General features: G+C 44.8%; 1 protein-coding gene across 1 annotated transcript in view; it reads right to left on the bottom strand.

Moving 5' to 3' along the window:
* Nucleotides 1-371: 371 nt before the first annotated feature.
* IYD (iodotyrosine deiodinase) overlaps nucleotides 372-19430 on the bottom strand; it is a 28961-nt gene continuing 9902 nt past the window's right edge. The window contains exons 2-5 of the mRNA XM_006882737.1: nucleotides 12788-12979; nucleotides 10438-10597; nucleotides 5629-5785; nucleotides 372-554 (exon numbers count right to left, since the gene is read on the bottom strand). Of these exons, the coding sequence (XP_006882799.1) occupies nucleotides 372-554; nucleotides 5629-5785; nucleotides 10438-10597; nucleotides 12788-12979 (692 nt within the window). The remainder of the gene's footprint in view (nucleotides 555-5628; nucleotides 5786-10437; nucleotides 10598-12787; nucleotides 12980-19430) is intronic.

The following is a 19430-nucleotide window of genomic DNA, read 5'->3' as shown; positions in this document are numbered from 1 at the left end:
TCTTTCTGTAGAAATTTTACAAAAATAAAAGGAAACAATCACCAAGTGGTTTTATGGAACAATGAAAAGGCACTGAAAACCTAGGCATGTTTTGTTAAAAATGCGTGCTTTCTGATGTGAAGAAGACACTGACGGGGACACCCCCGCACTGATCCCTTACTCTGTCCACCTCTCCACACAGATTCCTCAGCAAGGCTGCTGAGACTCTGTGGGCAGGAGAGAGAGGGCTAGTGTCCTCACACGGTGTGGCCCAGAGAGTCCCGGTGCTGGGGAGACCTGGGCCCCAAAGGCAGAGTAGCTGGGACCCCAGAGGAGCAGGGTGGACAGAGAGGGTGCCAGGGCCTCATCTTGGACTGTTGCTGGTCTCCTGTCTACACGGTCACCATGATCTGTTCCAGAGGCTTCCGTCTGAGGTCAGGCACAGTGGCCCCTTTGCTGGGGTAGCCCACAGGGAGCAGCACCAAGAGCTTCTCATTCACGGGGCGGTCCAGGAGCACCCTGAGGCGAGGGCTACAGTTGAGAGGTGTGGTGGTGACCGTCACCAGGCCCGCATTCTAGGAGAGGGAAGGACACACGTTAAGGTCACTGGTGGAGACCACAGCCGGTGTCTAAAGCGGGGACATCCTCAGTCCTATTAGAACCACCACTAGCTCCATCCTTTCTTTAAACAAACAGTTATGGATGGCATGAGGTTTCCCCATAAACTCCCTACCCTTATGCTGAAATCCTAATCCTTGTAATAGAAATAAGTTTGGAAATAGAGGTTTCCCTGTGTCATGTTGGGGAGCCCTGGAGGTGTAATTTCCCTGTGTCATGTTGGGGGGCCCTGGAGGTGTGATTTTCCTTGTGTCATGTTGGGGAGCCCTGGAGGTGTAATTCACAATGAGTGGAACTGCTATCTCAAAGGCCATGTGTCTACGAACCCACCAGCAACTCCAGGGAAGACACGTGTGCAGCCTCCTCCCCTGTGACTTGTGGCCTCAGAGACCCGGTGGTGGGTCTCAGTGAGTGTGAGAGTTTGGGACCTGCTGGTGAGGTCACATCAGGGTAGGGCAGACACCCGGACCAAACTATCTCTGATGATAGTCTTACAAGGAGCAAAGACTAAGCATGATTCCCAGGAAAGACAGTCATTGCCAACAAGCCCAGGAACATCCAGTGGACAGGTCCCCAGCAAGCCCGGGATTCTGGAAGAGACAAGAAGCTGGCTCTCCCTCTAAAACTGATGCTCAGGAATCAGCTTTCCAGCCTCTTCAACTCAGAGAAAAGAAATCTCTGTTAAAGCCGCTCACTGGGGTGTTCGTGTTATAGCAGCACCAGGGAACAGAGGGTGACCACCAATAACTGCCATCTCAGGCAATGGGAAAAGTGGATTCATCTACATGTTGTCACCTCCCCGTCCACCCAACAGGGGGGAGCTTCTTAAAGTAGCCTTACTTTTCATTGCCATTTCCTTAAGAATGACTTTTTCATGGGGGGAAAAAGTGAGTCCTGGTGGCATAGAATGTAATGGGCTGGGCTGGTAAGAGTTTGAGTCAACTAGCCATTCCCCAGAACAGAGATGGTGGTCTCCTCAACAAAGATACACGCTGGAAGGGGCCTTTGAGTCAGAACCAACCCCATGGCAGTGGCTTTGGTCAGATAGTGGTTAAAGGATTCAGCTGTGAACCAAAAGGTCAGCAGTTTGAACCCAGCAGCCACTCTGCAGGAGAAAAATGTGGCATCAGCTACAATTTTGGAAGTCCTCTGGGCAGCTTTGCCCTATAGGGCCAATGAGTCAGAACTGACTCCATGGAGATGCGTTTGAACCTGTGGGAAGTAATTTGGAGAATCTCCAAAGGAATGACCAAAACAGGAGGGCATTGATGATGCTAAAATTCAACAGCGGGGCAGAACACCATCCTCATCTTAAAATATCAGGGTCCTATGGTAGAGAACCCCATGGCAGAGGGAAAACCGCATTAACCCCTCTAACCACTAACATCAGTAACATCAGTCCAATGATTAAGGTGTTCATCTGCAAACCCAAAAGTTGAAGGTTGGAGTCTACCCAGAGGCACCTGAGACCCAGGGAGTCAGTTAGTTCAATGGCAGCTGGTGGGTTAAGGAACGTTTGCTAGACAATCCCAACCTTGCATTTCCAGTAGGGCTGCATGTCTAAGCCTGGAACACAGACAAAAGCCAATCCTCCAAGGACTGAATGTGTGGCAAGCTCGTCCCTTGTCTGGGATTCTTCCAGAAGGAAGCTTCTTCAAGAAGTTTTCTTTCTTACCAGTTCAAGAGCTACTCAGAAGAACTACCCTTCAAGGAACGCTAGAGGGCAGCAAAGTCCACGGTGAAGTGATTCTCGCCAGGAACCACTGTGCAGGTGGCCTTTCAGTTTTGGCTGCAGTTTGAAGGACCCTAACATGGTCTGAACCATGCAGGAGCAAAATAATAAAGCAACTCCTTACATAGATTTTCAAATAACCTATACAAACACTCTTCTTTCACGTAACAACGATATTTTGTGGTATAGTTCTCACACACAACGTTTTATTATAGAGAGCAAAATATACCGATGTTTTTGCAATCTATTGTCCCTTAAAAGTATGATCACAAGAAGCTTCACCACAATCTCAGAGGTGCACAGTTTGAATCCACCAGACGCTCTGCTGGAGAAGGAGGGGCAATCTCCTCCTCTACCAGTCAGATCTGATTTGATGGTACACACACACAAAATAATACAATTTAAAACAAAAAAGTATGATCACTTGCTACTGTAATCTTTTATGCTTCATTTATAGTATGTTGACCACTTCTTTCTCCTTCCACCTCCCCACCAGGACGCCACTCTTTCAGTTAGCAGCCAATCATTTGTACCCCCAGGGAGGCTGTACCAAACAGGAGACGTTCAGTGAGGGTGGGTGCATTAATAAATTGAATAGCATGGGAGGCATAACCTCCTTTTTATGCTTGGTGTGGGTCCAGCTCTTTGGTGCTGGACATTGTCCAAGCACAAGGATGTGTTTCTAACAGCACATGAATTCAACTTCCCAGGAAAGGAGTTCTGTGATGGAAACTTCCTGTAACTCTCTCTTCTAAGATAGCAGCAGTGAACACACAGAGGACCTCAATCCTTGTGCTTCAGGGATCTAACACTTTCAGTGTGTCCACCAAAACCCTTGCATATCCTGGTCCCTCTAGAAAAAAAGACACTGCCATCCAGTTAATTCTGACTTGTTGAGTCTCTTCATCAGATTTTTCAAGGGAATAAATCTTTGAAGTTATTTTGGCGGTCTACAGTACATCCAATACTCTACACCAACACCACAATTCAGTTGCATTGATTCTTCTTCAGGCATTCTTAAGTCATTTTCCAACCTTCAAAAACATAGGAAGCAACTGGAGAGAAAAGCCCCTTAGTTTGGATCAGATGCACCTTAGTCTTTAAACGGACATCCTTGCTCTTTAGTGCTTCGGAGAAGTCCTTGACAGCAGAGTTTTCCAATGTAGCACCTCTTTTGATTTTTTTACTACTAGTACCATGAATGTTAAGTAAAATTAAATAATTCACAGCTTCAATCTTTTCTCCATATATTATGATATTACCTCTTGAAGGCTATGGTCTATGATTTTCTTCAGCAAGCACTTTAAGTTATCCTTTTGTAAAAATTATTTCTCTGTGTGTACTGTCAAATCAGATCTGATACAGGAGGAGATTGTCCCTCCTTTTACTGCAGAACATCTGATAGATTAGAATTGCACACCTCTGGTATTGCAGTGGAGCTTCCTGCCACTAGGCCACCAGAGCTCCCTAAGTTATCCTTCTTCTTAGCAAGGAAGACAAAACAGGTGATGACTTCAATCTTTTCTACGTCTATCATGATGTCTATTGGCCCAGTGGTGAAAATTTTTGTTTTCTTGATGTTGAGATGTAATTCATGTTAAAAGCCTTTTCTTTTCTTCTCTCTCCTCTCTCCTCTCCCCTCTCTTTCCCCTCTCTTCCCCTCTCCTCTCCCCTCCCCTCCCCCCTCTCCTCTCTTCTCTCTTCTTTTCTCCTCTCTTCTCTCTTCTTTTCTCCTCTCTCCTCTCCTCCTCTCTTCTCTCTCCTCTCCTCCTCTCTTCTCTCTTCTCTCCTCCCTCTCCTCTTCTCTCCTCCCTCTCCTCTTCTCTTCTCTTCTCTCCTCCCTCTTCTCTTCTTTTCTCTCCTCCCTCTCCTCTCCTCTCCTCTTTTCTCTCTTCTCTCCTCTTTTCTCTCTTCTCTTCTCTTTTCTTTTCTCTCTTCTCTTTTCTTTTCTTCAGTAAATGCTTCAAGCCCTCTTCACTTCTGCAAGCAATGTTGTGCCATCTGCATAAAGCAGGTTGTTGGTGAATCTTCCTCCAATCCTGATGCCACTTTTTTAAAAAAAAAAATATATAGTCCAGCTTCTTGAATGATTTGTTCAACATATGCATTTAATCATGCAGTGTTTCCTTGTCCTGTTTGGACAACTGCTTCTTGATGTGAGTCTAGGTTTCAAAAGAACACAGCGCCTTTGAATTGTGGGGCTGGTAAAGAGTTGACCATCCCATGAACTGTCAAAAGAACAAGCAAGTCTGTGGAGGCAAAAATCGTGAAAATTTGTCTCCCTTCATTTGGGCATATTTCAGGAGAAACCGGTCCTTGGAGGGAGACATGCTGGTAATGGTAACTGCTGTGCTTATGAGCTGTGGAGCAGAACTAAGTCCTAGCTCACCCTCCAGTGGGTTTTCCGAGGCAGAGGATTGCCTGGGAAGAGAGTGTCCATCTATCTCCCACCGAGCAGCTAGTATAATCACAAGCCTGTGAGCTGGAAACACAGTTCTTTACCACAAAGACCCCAGCATTCCCTTAGGAAAGGCCAATCAAAGAGAGGAAAACCTTCCCGTGATATTGACCGACCCTGTGGCTTCCACAATGGACTTGAACATGACAGAGAACATGAGGAGGGTGCAGGGCAGAGCAGAGTTCACTCCTGTTGTTCATAGGGTCGCTCTGAGTCACAGCTGACTTGTTGGCACCTAACAACAACACTTCTTTATGGGAGTGGACTCCTCCTCCTTCCCCCAAGAGCAGTTAGTGGATTTGAACTGCTGGCCTTTCATTTTTACTAAGCAACATGCTAACTTACTACCAACATACTAAGCACTGCACCACCAGGGTTTTTTATTTGGATCCAGATAATGGTGATAAACACAGGACAGACTCTTTTCTGACCATGAAATAATAACAGAAATAAATTTCCAGGGAAAAAACCTGGATAGAATAACTTTTAGTTGATGTGTTATTGTTTGCTGTTGTTTTAGAACTGACCTACAGCTGACCCTCAGTGGGTTTCCAGAGGCTGTAAATGGAATGGGAGGAGCTTGTTCGTCTTTCTCTCACAGAGCAGCTAGTGGATTCAAACCATGTACCTTTGGGTTGGTAGTGCAATTCCTTACCACTAAACCACTAGAGCTCTGTTGATTGATGTAGTAACTACAAGTCCTAACAGAGGGAGGGGGACCAGATAGAGTGTCAGCTGGTCCATTTCCAGGGGTCCATGAATCAGAAGTTGACATGTCTGAGTAAAGTCACTTTGTCCCCCATTCTCATCCCTTGCCCTGGGACTGGTGGTGGGGGCATACCTGGAGGGCAGCCAGGAGGAGGCCACATGAGATGGAAACACTGATCTCATTGTAGTAGTGAGTCTTCTTTCTCCCATTTGCATCAAGACCATACACTTGCTTGAAAATGAGGATTAAGACAGGGGCTGTGTCCAAGTACTCTTTGATCCAGTTGGTTCTGGGGAGGAAAGCAAAGCTGAGGTGATTATTTGCATCTTAGAGGTTTCTGTCCTCTCTTTGTGACCTTATCTCTGATGTGGCCATCAGGATGGGCACCGAAATGCAGGTGGAAGGCAGGGACTGGAGTGTTCTGGGAAGAGATGGGATGAGCAGAGGCAGTTGGGAAGGAGAGTGAGAGCAGGGCAGTCCAGCAGACTTCAGAGCATGGTTCAGCCTGAGGTTCAGGGCAGGGGTGGGTTGTGGGTTGCACACAGACTTGGAGAGTCCTGGGCTTTGAGTCACGGAGAGTTACCACAGGGTTCTAAGTGGAAGCATCCTCTAACAGATTTCAGAAAGGGGTGGGCTGGTGAGGGAGAACGGCAGTAACAAGGGAACACTGAGATGTAACAACTGCAACTTTTTCTCGAGGGAGGGAGACCAGACGGGGCGCAAGAGTATTATTGCAGGCAGGGAGGGCTGGGTGGGGAGACACAGCCCCAGAAGAACTGAGGAGGAACACACGCTGCTCTGGGGGGGAGGGGATGGGGGGATCTTGCACAGGAGTATTCATGTGAGTAGACATGGGTGACGGTAAAGTGTACGTGCAATTACAGGTGGGCAAACAGGACCGTCTCAGTGAGCCTAAATCCAGAAAAACAGAAGGGAACATATGGGGAGTCATTTCTCTGAGGTATAAAAGGTGATCTTAAACTTTTCCAATTTAAAGTACACCTTCCCTATCCATTACCTTATTCCTTACATTTTAGGGAGTCTGGTGACCTTTGATAAATCTTGATAGTTGCAAAGGGTCTTCTGGCCTTTTGTTCACAGGGTCACTATGAGTTAAGCTCCACTTGAAGGCAACCATCAACAACAACAACTGGTGGCATAATGGTCAGAAACTGCATCAATCCCAAAGGCACATGGTTCTAATCCACCAGCTGCTCCATGGGAGGATGGACAATCTCTTCTTGTGCCTCTGAAAACCCGCTGGAGGGTCAGCTGTAAGTCCGTTCCAGTTCATTGGCACATAACAGCAAACATACATTTTGACAAAGGTGAAATTCTAGTACAGATCCTTATAGGAAAGCTATTCCTGTAGTTGAGTATATAGACATTTTTCCAGGGAGTATTAATACATGAGTAAGAAATAGCCACCATTCATTTCATTTTTGGCCTTCTTTCTGAAACAATCTAAGCCACTTTACTGCCATGAAACACTATGCCCCCAACAGCATGAGCAGAAAAAAGCAGATGAGTTGAACTTCATCAAACTTCAAAAGCATTTGTGCATCAGAGTGAAGAGACAGCGTGTAAATGGGAAGGAAATTCTCAAGTCGTTACGTCTGATCCCATCTGAGCTAGATTGGATCCCACACCTGATTTCAACAAGAAATGCTGCTGACCACTTGTCTCCGGCCCGTGAGACTCAGAACAAGCCAAGGATCAGCCCTGGTTTAGCATGCCGAGTTTCTCCCAAAGAAAGTGTGTGTACATAAACACGAATGTTGTTGTTGTTGTTGTGTACCACCATGTCAGAACGACTCAGAGCTGACCGTCAAGCAAGCTTTCAAAGGCAGGAAATGCACAGAAGGAGACTGGCCGTCCTTCTCCCACGGATAAGCTGGTGGATTCCAACCATGGGCCTTTGGAGTTGCAGTGCAATTTCTTACCGCTCGACCCCCAGAGCTCTCTACATGCACAAATGTTGTTGCTGTTAGATGCCATGAGTCAAGGACAACTTATAGTGACCCCGTAAACAGGAGACCTGAACCCTGCCCTGTCCTGTGCCGTCCTCATCATCTGACACGCTCAAGCCCATTGCTGCGGTCACTGTGTCAGTACACCTAATTACAGGTCGTCTTCTCTTAAGTCAACCCTCCACCTTGTGTGTAAAATACGAATATACGTAAATGTAAAACTGAATGTATATTAATATATATAAAATGAATATACATTCATCTCCATGTATAGTTGTTGTTGTTGTTAAGTGCCGTGAAGGCATAGATGACTCATAGTGACCCTTTGAACGAAAGACCTGAACACTGTTCGTAGAGTTTCTGGAGGCAAGCTATTACAGAAGTGGATGCCACTCCTGCTTCCAAGTTTATTTTAATCAGGAAGCTCCACCAAACACTGTCCACAATGGGTAACCATTATCACATTTGACACATCAGTGTCACGGTGTTTAGCCTCACAGCAACCATGAGTTATCTCTGTACAGCAATGCACAGACCAGTGCTATGCCACCTAGAAGAATGTTTGACAAAAAAACTATTTAAACCAGGCCTGAGGGCTGCAGACTAAAATCACCCACCTTCAGCTTGGTAGCATAACTTTCTGTCCACTAAGCCAACGAGGATCTCTATGCATGTGTGTGTGTGTATACATATGTGTGTGTGTCTATGTGTATATGTATATAATATATCTTTATTTTTACACTTACATTTATTGAGGGGGGGGGGTCTGGTGGCCTAGCAGTGTGAAAAAAGGAAGGGTAATCTCTTGCCATGCCATTTACTGCTTTTAAAAAACTGCTAGAGTGTCAGCTATGAGTCAGTTCCAACTCAATGGCACAATATTTTCATCAGCTATTGTGTGTGTGTGTGTGTGCGTGTGTGTGCGCACGCACGCGCATGCAGTTAGAATCCACCAGCTGTGAGTGGGAGAAGGATGGACAAGCTCCTGCTGTGCAGTCTATTGCCTCAGAAAACCCACTGAAGGGTCAGCTATGAGTCAGTTTCAATTCGATATCACAAAACAGCATGTATAATGAATAGTATATACACATACATATCTACATATACACATTCAGTTTTACGTTTACATTTATTATTGTACAGTATGTATTTGTGGAAGGAGGAGTGGCATCCACTTCCGTAATAGCTTGCCTCCGGAAACCCTATGAACCTGGAGAGAGGATGAAAGGTACCCAAGCGTTGAGGACTCTCCTTCATAGAGTTGCTATGAGTCACCTGCTACTCCACGGCACTTAACAACAACAACAACATGTATTCATGTTTACTATGGAGATCGGGTGGCCAACTGGTAAAGATCTGCACTACCAACCCAATGGCAACCAGTTCAAATTCACCAGCGTCAAGGGGGAAATAAGGGTAATTTCCTCCTGTGCAATTTACAGCCTCTGAAAACCCACTGGAGGGTCAGCTACGAGTTGATTCCAACTCAACAGCACATAACAACAACACTATACTTATTTATGTATACATATACTATATGAAGCAAAGTATTATAATAGAATTCTAAAGAGCTGGAATAAGAGGAAAAAAGGAATTGAAACTGTCAACAATTTCATCTTGCTTGTATTTACAATTAACACCCTTAGTACCAACAGTCAGAAAATAAGGAGATGCATTGCACTGGGGAAGTCTACAGTTAGGGACCTGTCCAAATAATTGAAGAATAATGATATCAGTTGGAGGACTAAGGTGCATCTGATTCAGGCCATAGTCTTTCTAATCACTTGCTATGCATCTGAGAACTGGACAGTGAATAAGGATGACAGAAGAAGAATGTCTTTGAGCCATGGTGTTGGAGAAGAGTGCTGAGCATCCCATTGACGGCCAAAAGAATCAGATACATCTTGGAGAGGGTGCAAGCAGAGTGGTCTTTGGAGGCAAGAAACATGAGGCCTCGCCTCACATACTTTGGGCATGTTGCTAGAAGGGGCTATTCCTTGGAGAGGGACCTGTGGCTGAAAAGGGTGGAGGCTCAGCAAGGAAGAGGAAGACCCTCGACCAGGTGGATTGACATGGTAACTGCCTCAAAGGGCTCTTGTGTGTCAGGAAGTGTGAGGATGGCACAGGATAGAACAGGGTTCAGATCTTTTGTTCATAGAGTCACTATAAGTCATACTTGATTTGGCAACACCTTACAACAACAGCAACATTCACTTAATGTTGTTGTTGTTATATGCCGTTGAGTCATTTGCGACTCATAGCGACCCTATGTACAACAGCCCTAAACCCCGCTCTATCCTGTGCCAATCGCATTGCTTCTGACACACCCATCCCGAGTGCCCCAGTCACTGAATCAATCCACCTCATAGAGGCTCTTCCCCTCCTGCGCTGTCCCTCTACTCTACCCAGCATGATGTCCCTCTCCAAAGACCTGTCTCTCCTTGCAACATGTCCAAAGTATGTCAGACGAAGCCCCAGAATCTTTGCCTCCAAGGAGTAGCCTGATTTAATACTCTCTAGGATGAATCTGTTTGTTTTCTTGGCAGTTCATGGTACATTCAATACTCTTCTCCAATTATTATAATGTTGTAAACTTATTACCACTATTCAAGTCTAAAACTTTCTCACTCTTAATATAAATTGGGGTCCTCTTAAACAATAAATCTGTTTTCTTCTCCACTGAAACCACTTCAATCACTACTAAACTTATGTCATTAATCACTAATGAACTTAGTTCTCTCTATGCATTGGCTTATCCTAGATATAAGTGGGCTATAAATGGGTTCCTACAATATTTGTCCTTTCATGCCTGACATACCACTCCGCATAATGTCCATCCACATTGTTTCACGTGTCAGAACTGATGACTGAACAAAAGCAAACTTTTTCACACTTAACAAGACTGAGAAACTACACTCATTGGTGCTTCATGTTAGAAGGTCAAACACTTCTCTCCCACCGACCATCCTACCTCAGTTTCTTCAGGTCCCTCACCCATCTGTCTCCCATTCTTCTCTTGTAGTTGATCTCCTCTTCTTCTTCGATGATCTCCCGGATCTTGTGCTTCATGTTTGGATCCTTCACAACCACAAAGGTCCACGGCTCTGTATGGGCTCCACTTGGGGCTGTTCCTGTCACCCATTAGAACAGAGTCAGAAAAGCACAGTCGTGGTAAACAAGAACCCACACTGGCTCTCAGTGGTACTGGTTCATTCAGAGAACAAAATGTTTGAGTTGACCAGAGACACCCAGCATTTTTCGTCATTACTGTGGACAGTTGTGAACCAGCTAATTGATGTCATGACCAGTAGCTCAAGCGCTGTGGGGATCCATCACGACTTTTCCGATTACCTAGAAGATGTCCCCAAGTACCAACCCCTCAACCTCAAAGGAGCTCGAAGGAGCAATCCTGAACGCTGATGTTTCCTGGCATGCCATTCATATTCTTGAGAAAGCATAAACTCTTGAAGCGTGTTGGAAATGGTGATAAAGTCCTACTATGGTTTGACAACTAAATTACTTAGTGTCACGTTCATAAAGCAAAGCTTAGGGCCTAGTACTATTGGGCAATTTCTAGTTTTAAATGGTTTGTGGTTTCATCGGGACACAAGAAAACTCTCTATCTTGAGTCTTCTGAACACTCTGTGGGGTGTCTGCTCACTCTCCTCGACTTGAGGGGTCCTCAGTCACCCATGAGTGAGCTCTGCATCCGGCCACAAAACTTCACAGTTCATGGACTTTCAAGGAACCCAAATTCCCTTTGTGATTCCAGTCAGGGCCTGGGCCAGCTTCTGACCACGACTTTCTAGTTGTGCTGGACATTGTAGAGATGGTCCGTTGTTCCCAAGGGTGGACCACAACAACCCTCTGGGGGTTATTCTCAAATCAACTCCTTCTTTTTATCTAGTGAATAATATGGAGCTCGGGTGGCCTTGTGGTAAGACGTTAGTTGCACTGCCAACCCGAAGGCAGGCAGTTCAAATCTTCTCTGTGGGAGAAGGATGGGCAACTCCTGCAGTGTGAGTTACTGCCTCCGAAAACCTGGAGGGTCAGCTATGAGTCCGTGCCAATTAGATGACACGTAACAACAACAGTTAGTAATAGAGGGGCCCAAATTCTGCCTGTGAAGATGGATCCAGGCCTGCTTTCTATTGATGGGTTTGTTTGCACAAACCACTGCCCGTGGTAGAGAGGGCGTGAGCAAGTTGTGAAATGCAGGTTAAAGCCTGACCATGGGTCACTAACTCCTTAGCAGAGTGATTCCTGTTTGCTTTGTGCCTGCGTCACTTGCTCACTAAATATCTGAATCTCTGAAAGTAAGAATGAAATTGGATGGTTCCCTAATGTTTTCACTTATGACAAATTTACCTACACCTACCTCTCTCTCTCTCTCTCTTTCTGCTCACTCTGCAATCTCTCTTTCTCTCCCTGATCTCACTCTGTAATCTCTCTCTCTCTCTCTCTGTGTCTCTCTCTCTCTCTCTCTCTCTCTCTCTCTCTCACACACACACACACACACACTCTCATAGAGGAAGTTTAGCAACTGTTCTTGATTAGTTAAAAGACTCAACAACTTGGTGTCTTTGTCCTCTCAAGTGAAATGAGATGTTTTATTCTTACTTTCTTGACAAAGAAAAATTTCCTTTTGGAGAGTGGATTCACATTGAGTAGGTATGGAATATTTTCTGTGAATGACAGTGAATAGAGTTAACAAAGGAGCCTTGGTGGCACAGTTAAAGTGTTCAACTGCTAACCTGAAGGTCAGCAGTTCAAGCTCCCCAGCCGCTGTGAGGCAGCCTGCTCCTGTGAGACGAGGCAGCCTCTGCTCCTGTAAAGAGTGTAGCCTATACAGGAAGCTGTACTCTGTCCTCCAGGGTCTCTATTTTCAGAAGTTTCTGCTGTGGCCACAGCCAGCCTAAAGAAGTCTGTACTGGTGGTTGTTTTTGTTTTGTGCCATTGAGTCTGAACTGATCCATAGCTGACCCTCCCACCCACAAGTGGGTTTTCAGAGACAATAAATCTCACAGGAGGAAATTGACTATCTTTCTCCCATGGAATGACTGGTGGATTCGAACCTCATGCCTTTGAGCTGGCAGTGAAATGCTTTACCACTAAGCCTCCTGAGCTCCCTTTTTACTGATTAGAATAAATAAAATAGAAAGCATGGCGTTCCTGGGACTCAGATGATACGAGGGTAAGATTGCAGAGGTGAACATGTCACTCTAGGCTTTATTCATGAGTTTGAACTTCAGCATCTCCCCTGTGTGGTCACCTCAGTGGGGTCACTGACATTCTCGTAGACCCAGTGCACAGTTACAAACCTGCTGCCTTGATGACGTTTTCAATGACTTCCATTGGGATTTGCTCATCACTTATGAACCTGACAGACCGTCTCTGATTGAGAAGCTCGTAGAATTCCTGTGATCTTTTTATCATCTCCTTCTCGGGATACTGGGTGTGAGAGAACGGGATGAAGTCAACACTTTCTTCAAACTCTGGTCTTTCATCCACATCTACAAAGAACAAGTAGATAGTAAACTGTCTCTCTTGGTCATAGAACAAGGAGCCTGTAGGTACAATAGGTTAAGCTTTGAGCTGCTTACCTAGGGGCCAGCGATTCCAACGTACCAAACGTTTCACAGGAGAAAGATGAGACAGTCTGCTCCCTTTAAAGACTTACAACCTTGCAAATGCTCAGAAAGTTCTACTCCCTCCTATGTTGTTGTTGTTAAGAGCCATCAAGTCATAGACGACTTATAGTGACCCTATGAACAAAAGACCTGAACACGTGTATAACTTTGGTCATTTCTCCATGTTCATAGAGTTTCCTGAGGCAAGCCATTTGAGAAGTGGATGCCACTCCTGCTTCCAAGCTTCTTTAAACCAGGGAGCTCCAGCAAACACCGTCCACCATCAGTAACCATTATCACATTTGGCACATCAGTGTCACAGTGTTTAGCATTACAGCAACCACGAGTTACCTCTGTACAGCAATGCACAGACCAGTGCTATACCACCTAGAAGAATGTTTGACAAAAAACAATTTGAACCAGGCCCGAGGGGCGCAGATTAAAATCACCCACCTTGGCCTTGGTAGCATCATTTTCTGTCCACTAGGCCAATGTAGCTCTCTCCATAGCAGATAGAGAAGACTATTTTAGGGGAGCTCTGGTGACCTAGTGGCAAGGAGCTGCAACTACAATCCCAAAGGTGCACGGTTCGAATCCACCAGGTGCTCTGTTGGGGAAGGAGGGGCAGTCTCCTCCTGTATCAGTCAGATCTGATTTGACGGTACACGCACACAAAAATAATAAAATTAAAAAATTTTTTTAAAAAAGAAGACTATTTTCTTTTTTATTAATTTTTAAATTTTTTATGGAGATTTACGTTTACAGAGGAAATTTATTTTCCATCCAACAATTCATAGATAGTTTATTTCATGGCACTGATCGCCTTCTTTACAAGGTAGAACACATTTCGTTGTGGTTCTTATTTTGGTCTGTCCTTTGACATCCCTTTCTGACTTCTGAGCATCACCCTGCGCTATCACTACCCTTTAGGTCTTGCAGGGTTGGTTGTTCTAAAAGTGTGTCCCTCCTGGGTGTTATCGTCCCCTTTGCGGTGTTGTTTTGTACCATGAGTCTGAGCCAACCAATAAACGACACTGTAGTGGGTATTCAGAGGCAGTAAATCACAAGGAAGGAGGCTGTCCATCTTTCTCCAACAGAACAGCTAGTGGATTTGAACCATGTACCTTTGAGTTGGCCTTGCAGCTGCTTCACACTAGGCTACCAGAACTCCCAATTAAGGGCTATTTTTGTCCTGAAAGTTGAGATATGAAGGTGATTTCCATTTAAGCTTAAAGGTCGTAGTTTCAGGGATTCCAGGGGCTTGGAGTGACCTCTGTGTTAATTAAAATCGTGCTTATGTTAAAAGCCGTTGCTGTTCTGAGGAAGCTTAGTCTAGGCAAGTTCTGAAGTCTACTGTGGATGTTAATGAAAATTTCCAAGAAGGGAACAGGTATGTCAACGAGTGGTTGCGACAATGTTATGGCTGCTTTGGAGGTTTGGAAGCCTCAGAGAAAACATGAGAAAGTTTTAAGATGACATTTGGACTTATGTCAAGGTTCAAAGTGCAGTCTGACTTTACCTGCAGTCAAGCTGCAGCTTTCCGGAAATCTTATGCTTGGGTGTTTTAAGCTCTAAAGCACTTTCCAATTGACCAAACTCAGTGACTCGTTGCCAGATAAGATTGTATATCCTGTGCCTTGAACTATGGGACAGAAAATAATTACGTTACTTGCTTTCTTTGAGTTAATGCAATCCACTCAATCCAATAGCACAGAGTAGCCAATGTTATGGTTGTAGTTGTGAAAGTCTGTTGTCAGGGACCTCTCCTGAATGCTGAAGAGCAAAGATGTCATTCTAGAGAGTAAGATATACCTGATCCAGGCAATTTCTTGCTATGCATCAGAGAGCTGGAAAATGACTAACAATGACAGAAGAAGACTTGATGCTTTTCAGTTGTGGTGCCAGAGAAGAGTATCAAACATACCATGGACCACCAAGAAAACAAATAGGTCTGTCCTGGAGAGGGTGAAACCAAGTTTCTCCTTAGAGGCTAGGATTTTGAAGCTACAGCACACATGCTTTAGCATGTTGCCAGGAGGGATGAGTCCTTGGAAAAGGACACTATGCTCAGAAGGGTCGAGAGACAGTGCAGGAGAGGAAGACCTTGGATAAGATGGGGCAGGGGTCTCAGAGACAGTGAGATTGGCTCAGGACAGGGCAGGCTTCAGAGCTATAGTACATAGGAGCTCTATGAGTCTCAGCGGACTCAATGGCACATAACAACAACATGATTATCATGTAGCTTAGTGGTAAGAAGCCATGCTGCAAACCCAAAGGAACACAGCTCCAAACAATATTCTTTGATGATGATGATGATGCAGATTTTTTCCTCACTTTCCTTCGTTGACATTATGTTTCATTCAATCATTCCCAAATGTTGTGTTTTACAAAATTAATCACCATTGAGAAAAGAGAAGCTACCGACGGGAAACAAACATTTGGTAATACCATCTCAGACACGAGTCTCATAGCAAAACTTTACAGAATATACCTGGGCCTCCCCAAGAAAAAGACTGATAACACAGTTACAAAATGGGCAAAAGACATGGAAAGAATTTTCACAGAGGAAGATGTTCAGATGGCCAACAGACACATGAAGAACTGCTCCAAATCACTGGCAAAAAGAGAGATGCAAATCAAAACCACAATGAGATGCCATCTCACTCCAGTAACAGTGGCAAAGTTTAGCAGGACAGCAAGTAATAAATGTTGGAGAAGACATAGTGAGATAGGAACTCTTAGACATTGTTGGTGGCATTGTTAAATGGTACAACCAGTCTGGAAGGCAATTTGGTGCTTCCTCAAAAAGCTCAACAAATTCCATATGACCCAGCCATTGCACTCCTTGGAATATACCCTGAGAATATGAGAACTGAGGCACAAACAGACTTACACATCAATGTTCATAGCACCGTCATTTGCCATCGTAAGAACATGGAAACAGCCCAGATGTCCAACCACAATCGAATGGATTGAGAAATTATGGTACCTTCACACAATGGAATACTACACAGCACACAGGAGCAATGATTTTGTAAATTATTACCTAACTTGGGAGTACCTGGAAAGCATTACATTTAGTGAACTAACTAAGCCCCTCAAGGACAAATATTGTGTAAAACCATTATTGTAGAATGAGCGTGAAGATCCAACGCGGGGGACGGGGAGGGAGGGTGGAAGCAAAGGGATGAGGATGTGCGGGGGAGGGGGATTAATCATGAGGTTGTACAATTTGATGGGGGACAGGTGAGGGAATTTGGAAGAATCTGGTCTGAAAAACAATATTTCCAAATTTTGTAAGCAAACTAGTATAAATTCTTTTTTAAAATAATCACCATTGAACTATGCCCACCATTACCACAACTTTTCAGGTCCCTGCCAGATCTTTGATATTTCCTTTACCCCCTCCTTCCACCCACCCAATTCTGTGACCCTGTGATTTCCCCCTACCCATCCTCAACCCTCTATTCCCACCCCCTTTCCCCTTGGGCCCCTGTACACGTTTTACTAGTTATCCTTCTATTTTACAATAAGGGTCTTATGCACAATCAAATGGGTTGATAAATTGTGGTACACTCACCCAGTGGAATACTATGCAGCACTCAGGAGCAACGATTCTGAAAAATCCTACATAACTTGGGAGAGACTAGAGAGTGTTATGCTGAATAAATTAACTCAGTCTCATAAGGACAAATATTGAATAAGACCTTTATTGTAAAAATAGAATAAAACAAATTATAATAATAACTTAATAAAATGTATAGCAATTTCCTCTCAGCACAGAAATCACAGACAAAATCTAAGTGAAGGTGAGTATCCACAAATGTGGTCCAGGATGTAACTGCCCCGAAGACACTTTTCCAACTGTCAAGAGCCCACCGTCAATGTGAGCCGTGGAAGGATGATGGCTGCAGAAGCCAAAACCCCAGGGTTGGGAGATTGATAGTCCTCACACTTTGAACTGGGATCTTACTGAGTTACATCCCATCAAACAAAAACAGAAGCAAAACAAAAGGCCCTGGCCAATTCTGACACACAGCGACCCTGTAGGACAGAGCAGGACCACCACACAGAACTGCCGAGACTCCAGTTCTTCACGGAGGCAGAGCAGACCAGACTGCCTTGTCACTATCCCTTGGAACAGCTGGTAAATTCAAACCACTGGCCTTCAGATTGGCCGTCTAATACTTAATCCAGCATGCCACCAGAGCTCCTAGAATATGGATATAAAGATAAACGACACAAGAGGGTACCCTAAGACCATCTAACCATTTCACTGGAGTCCTGGAAGTAGAAGCAAGAAAGAATGAGGCAGAGGCAATACTTAAAGACATATTTGCTGGAATTTTTTCCAAAATTCCTGGACAATATTAATCCAAAGAGTTAAAATCTCAGCATTGTCTAATGAAGTGGCATATACGTGTTCTTTTCTCTGCTTTTATTACTAGCAGACATGCTTTAGGCCTGGAGTGTATAAATTTCATTAGGAATCCAAGTTATTAGGTTGAAAGGAAGTGGATGTTATGGGGGGTGGCCACAAACACCTATCACCTCGCCAGCCATCAATCCTCCACTAAACTCAGATGTCAGCAAGCTCATCAGGACAAGACTGAACTTTCTGAAATGCGTCAATGAAGGCTTTCAACACCCATGCCACTTTCCACACCATTTATCAATAAGTCTGATAGCTTCTCCTGTTAGTAAGTGGTTTTTGAGCCAACACATTAAATGCTTTCTTAACTGTTTAGAAGAGAACTTACTCTTAAGAGCCATTCAGGTTTTGTTGCTAAAAGCAGCCTGAACACACAGCTTGGGGCATCTCTGCAGCTTACAGACCAGAGCAGACTCTGCTAATGGAAGGGAATAAAGCCTTAGCTACACCAGCCTCAGCCGTTCTCCAGAACCAGGGCAAACACAGGCCCCTTGTCACCACTGAACTGGGTCATCTGAAGTGGCTCTCGGGAGCAGGTCCTGGTGAAACTGTTCTTCCTGGAGCCTCCCACAGGTCAGAAGGTCTGCAGTGCACCTCGAAGTAGGGTCAAGCAGGTAGAACCAGGCTGGGAACAGTGATCTGAGCAGTGAGAAAAGTCCTTGAGAGGAAGCAGGGCAGTGAACGAGTCCAAGAAGGGCTACTTCTCTGCTCCCCATGGAACTCCTGACTGCCCCCAAGGAATGTGACCCTCATCAGAGTCAAAAGAATTTATACAACAGTTGTTTTGTCTTCCTGCCCCTTCCCCAGGCCCACCACACCACTGTGAGGTTTCAGACAAGCTCTAAAGTGCACATGCTAAACCCAGGCTATTTTTAATGGAAATCTTCTCATGCTGTAGTTGAGATTGTCTATGATAGCAATACCTGTATGCCTTGTATCATTGTTTTAATGTCAAGAAACCTCTACAGGACCCCATAATGTACAGTCGGAGCAAGTCATTCTAGGTCCCGTCTACCCTTGAACATGGACCATGAAGGTATTTTTCTCCCTGACCTCACCTCTGAAAGAGTTGCTTTATGTTTGTTGCAGTTCCACTTCAGACTCTGAAAGGTGCCCACATTTCCTCAGCTATCGCACTCCAGGGTGAGCTGTGTCACACAGTATTCCTCTCCTCCCTGAGATTTTCTGGGATCCTTGAGCAGCACTCAGGGTGGGTGTGGTATCCCAACAGTCAGATTCTGGAGGTAAAGCCTGGAGAAACTTCAGGGCTCAGCTCCTATTCCAGAATGTTCTCGTTCCCTACTGCCCAGGCCTTGGCTTCCTTCCTTGGTTTCAGTCATTTCTCTATCTACTGATTATTAGGACTGCAGAGCCCTGTCCTTCCTCTCCCTGAATGGCTACTGACAGAATCCAATCTCAGGAAACAGCAGCAGTGCTTTTTCTCTCTGTGAAACTACCCTACCTCTCTCTTCCCACGAATAGTTACCTGAGACCCCAGCCCACCTCCCTGTCTTGAAGGAAGCATCTGTAAGGATTCCCTTCCACAAGTCCCTTGCAAGAAAGTATAAAATCCCCCTTTAACTTTTAGTGGGGGCTGGTCTTCTGCTTGAGAGCCAGCCCGGCATTTTCTCCTCAATAAACTGTCTTTCTTGGCCTGCACTGGGTTCCATCCTTCCTTGGCAGCCTTACAATGATGATGATGATTATAATTACTTATGTTATTAGTTTATATTGAGCTTTTCTTTGATTTACATAGTTAGGTTGCCATGTCCCACCTTCACAATGCCCTCACTTCAACAGCACAAATAGTAAAATTGGGATGAAACAGAGACTTGGACCCCTATCAAGAATCACAAATTGGTCATGTGTTGTTGTTGTTGTTATGTGCCGTCGAGTTGTTTG

This window comes from Elephantulus edwardii, unplaced genomic scaffold, assembly GCF_000299155.1.
Source record: "Elephantulus edwardii isolate Elephantulus edwardi_28Jun2011 unplaced genomic scaffold, EleEdw1.0 scaffold00024, whole genome shotgun sequence".
Taxonomy (NCBI): Eukaryota; Metazoa; Chordata; class Mammalia; order Macroscelidea; family Macroscelididae; genus Elephantulus; species Elephantulus edwardii.
The sequence above is the reverse complement of the archived record's forward strand: the minus strand, read 5'-3'. Positions and strand labels throughout refer to the sequence as shown.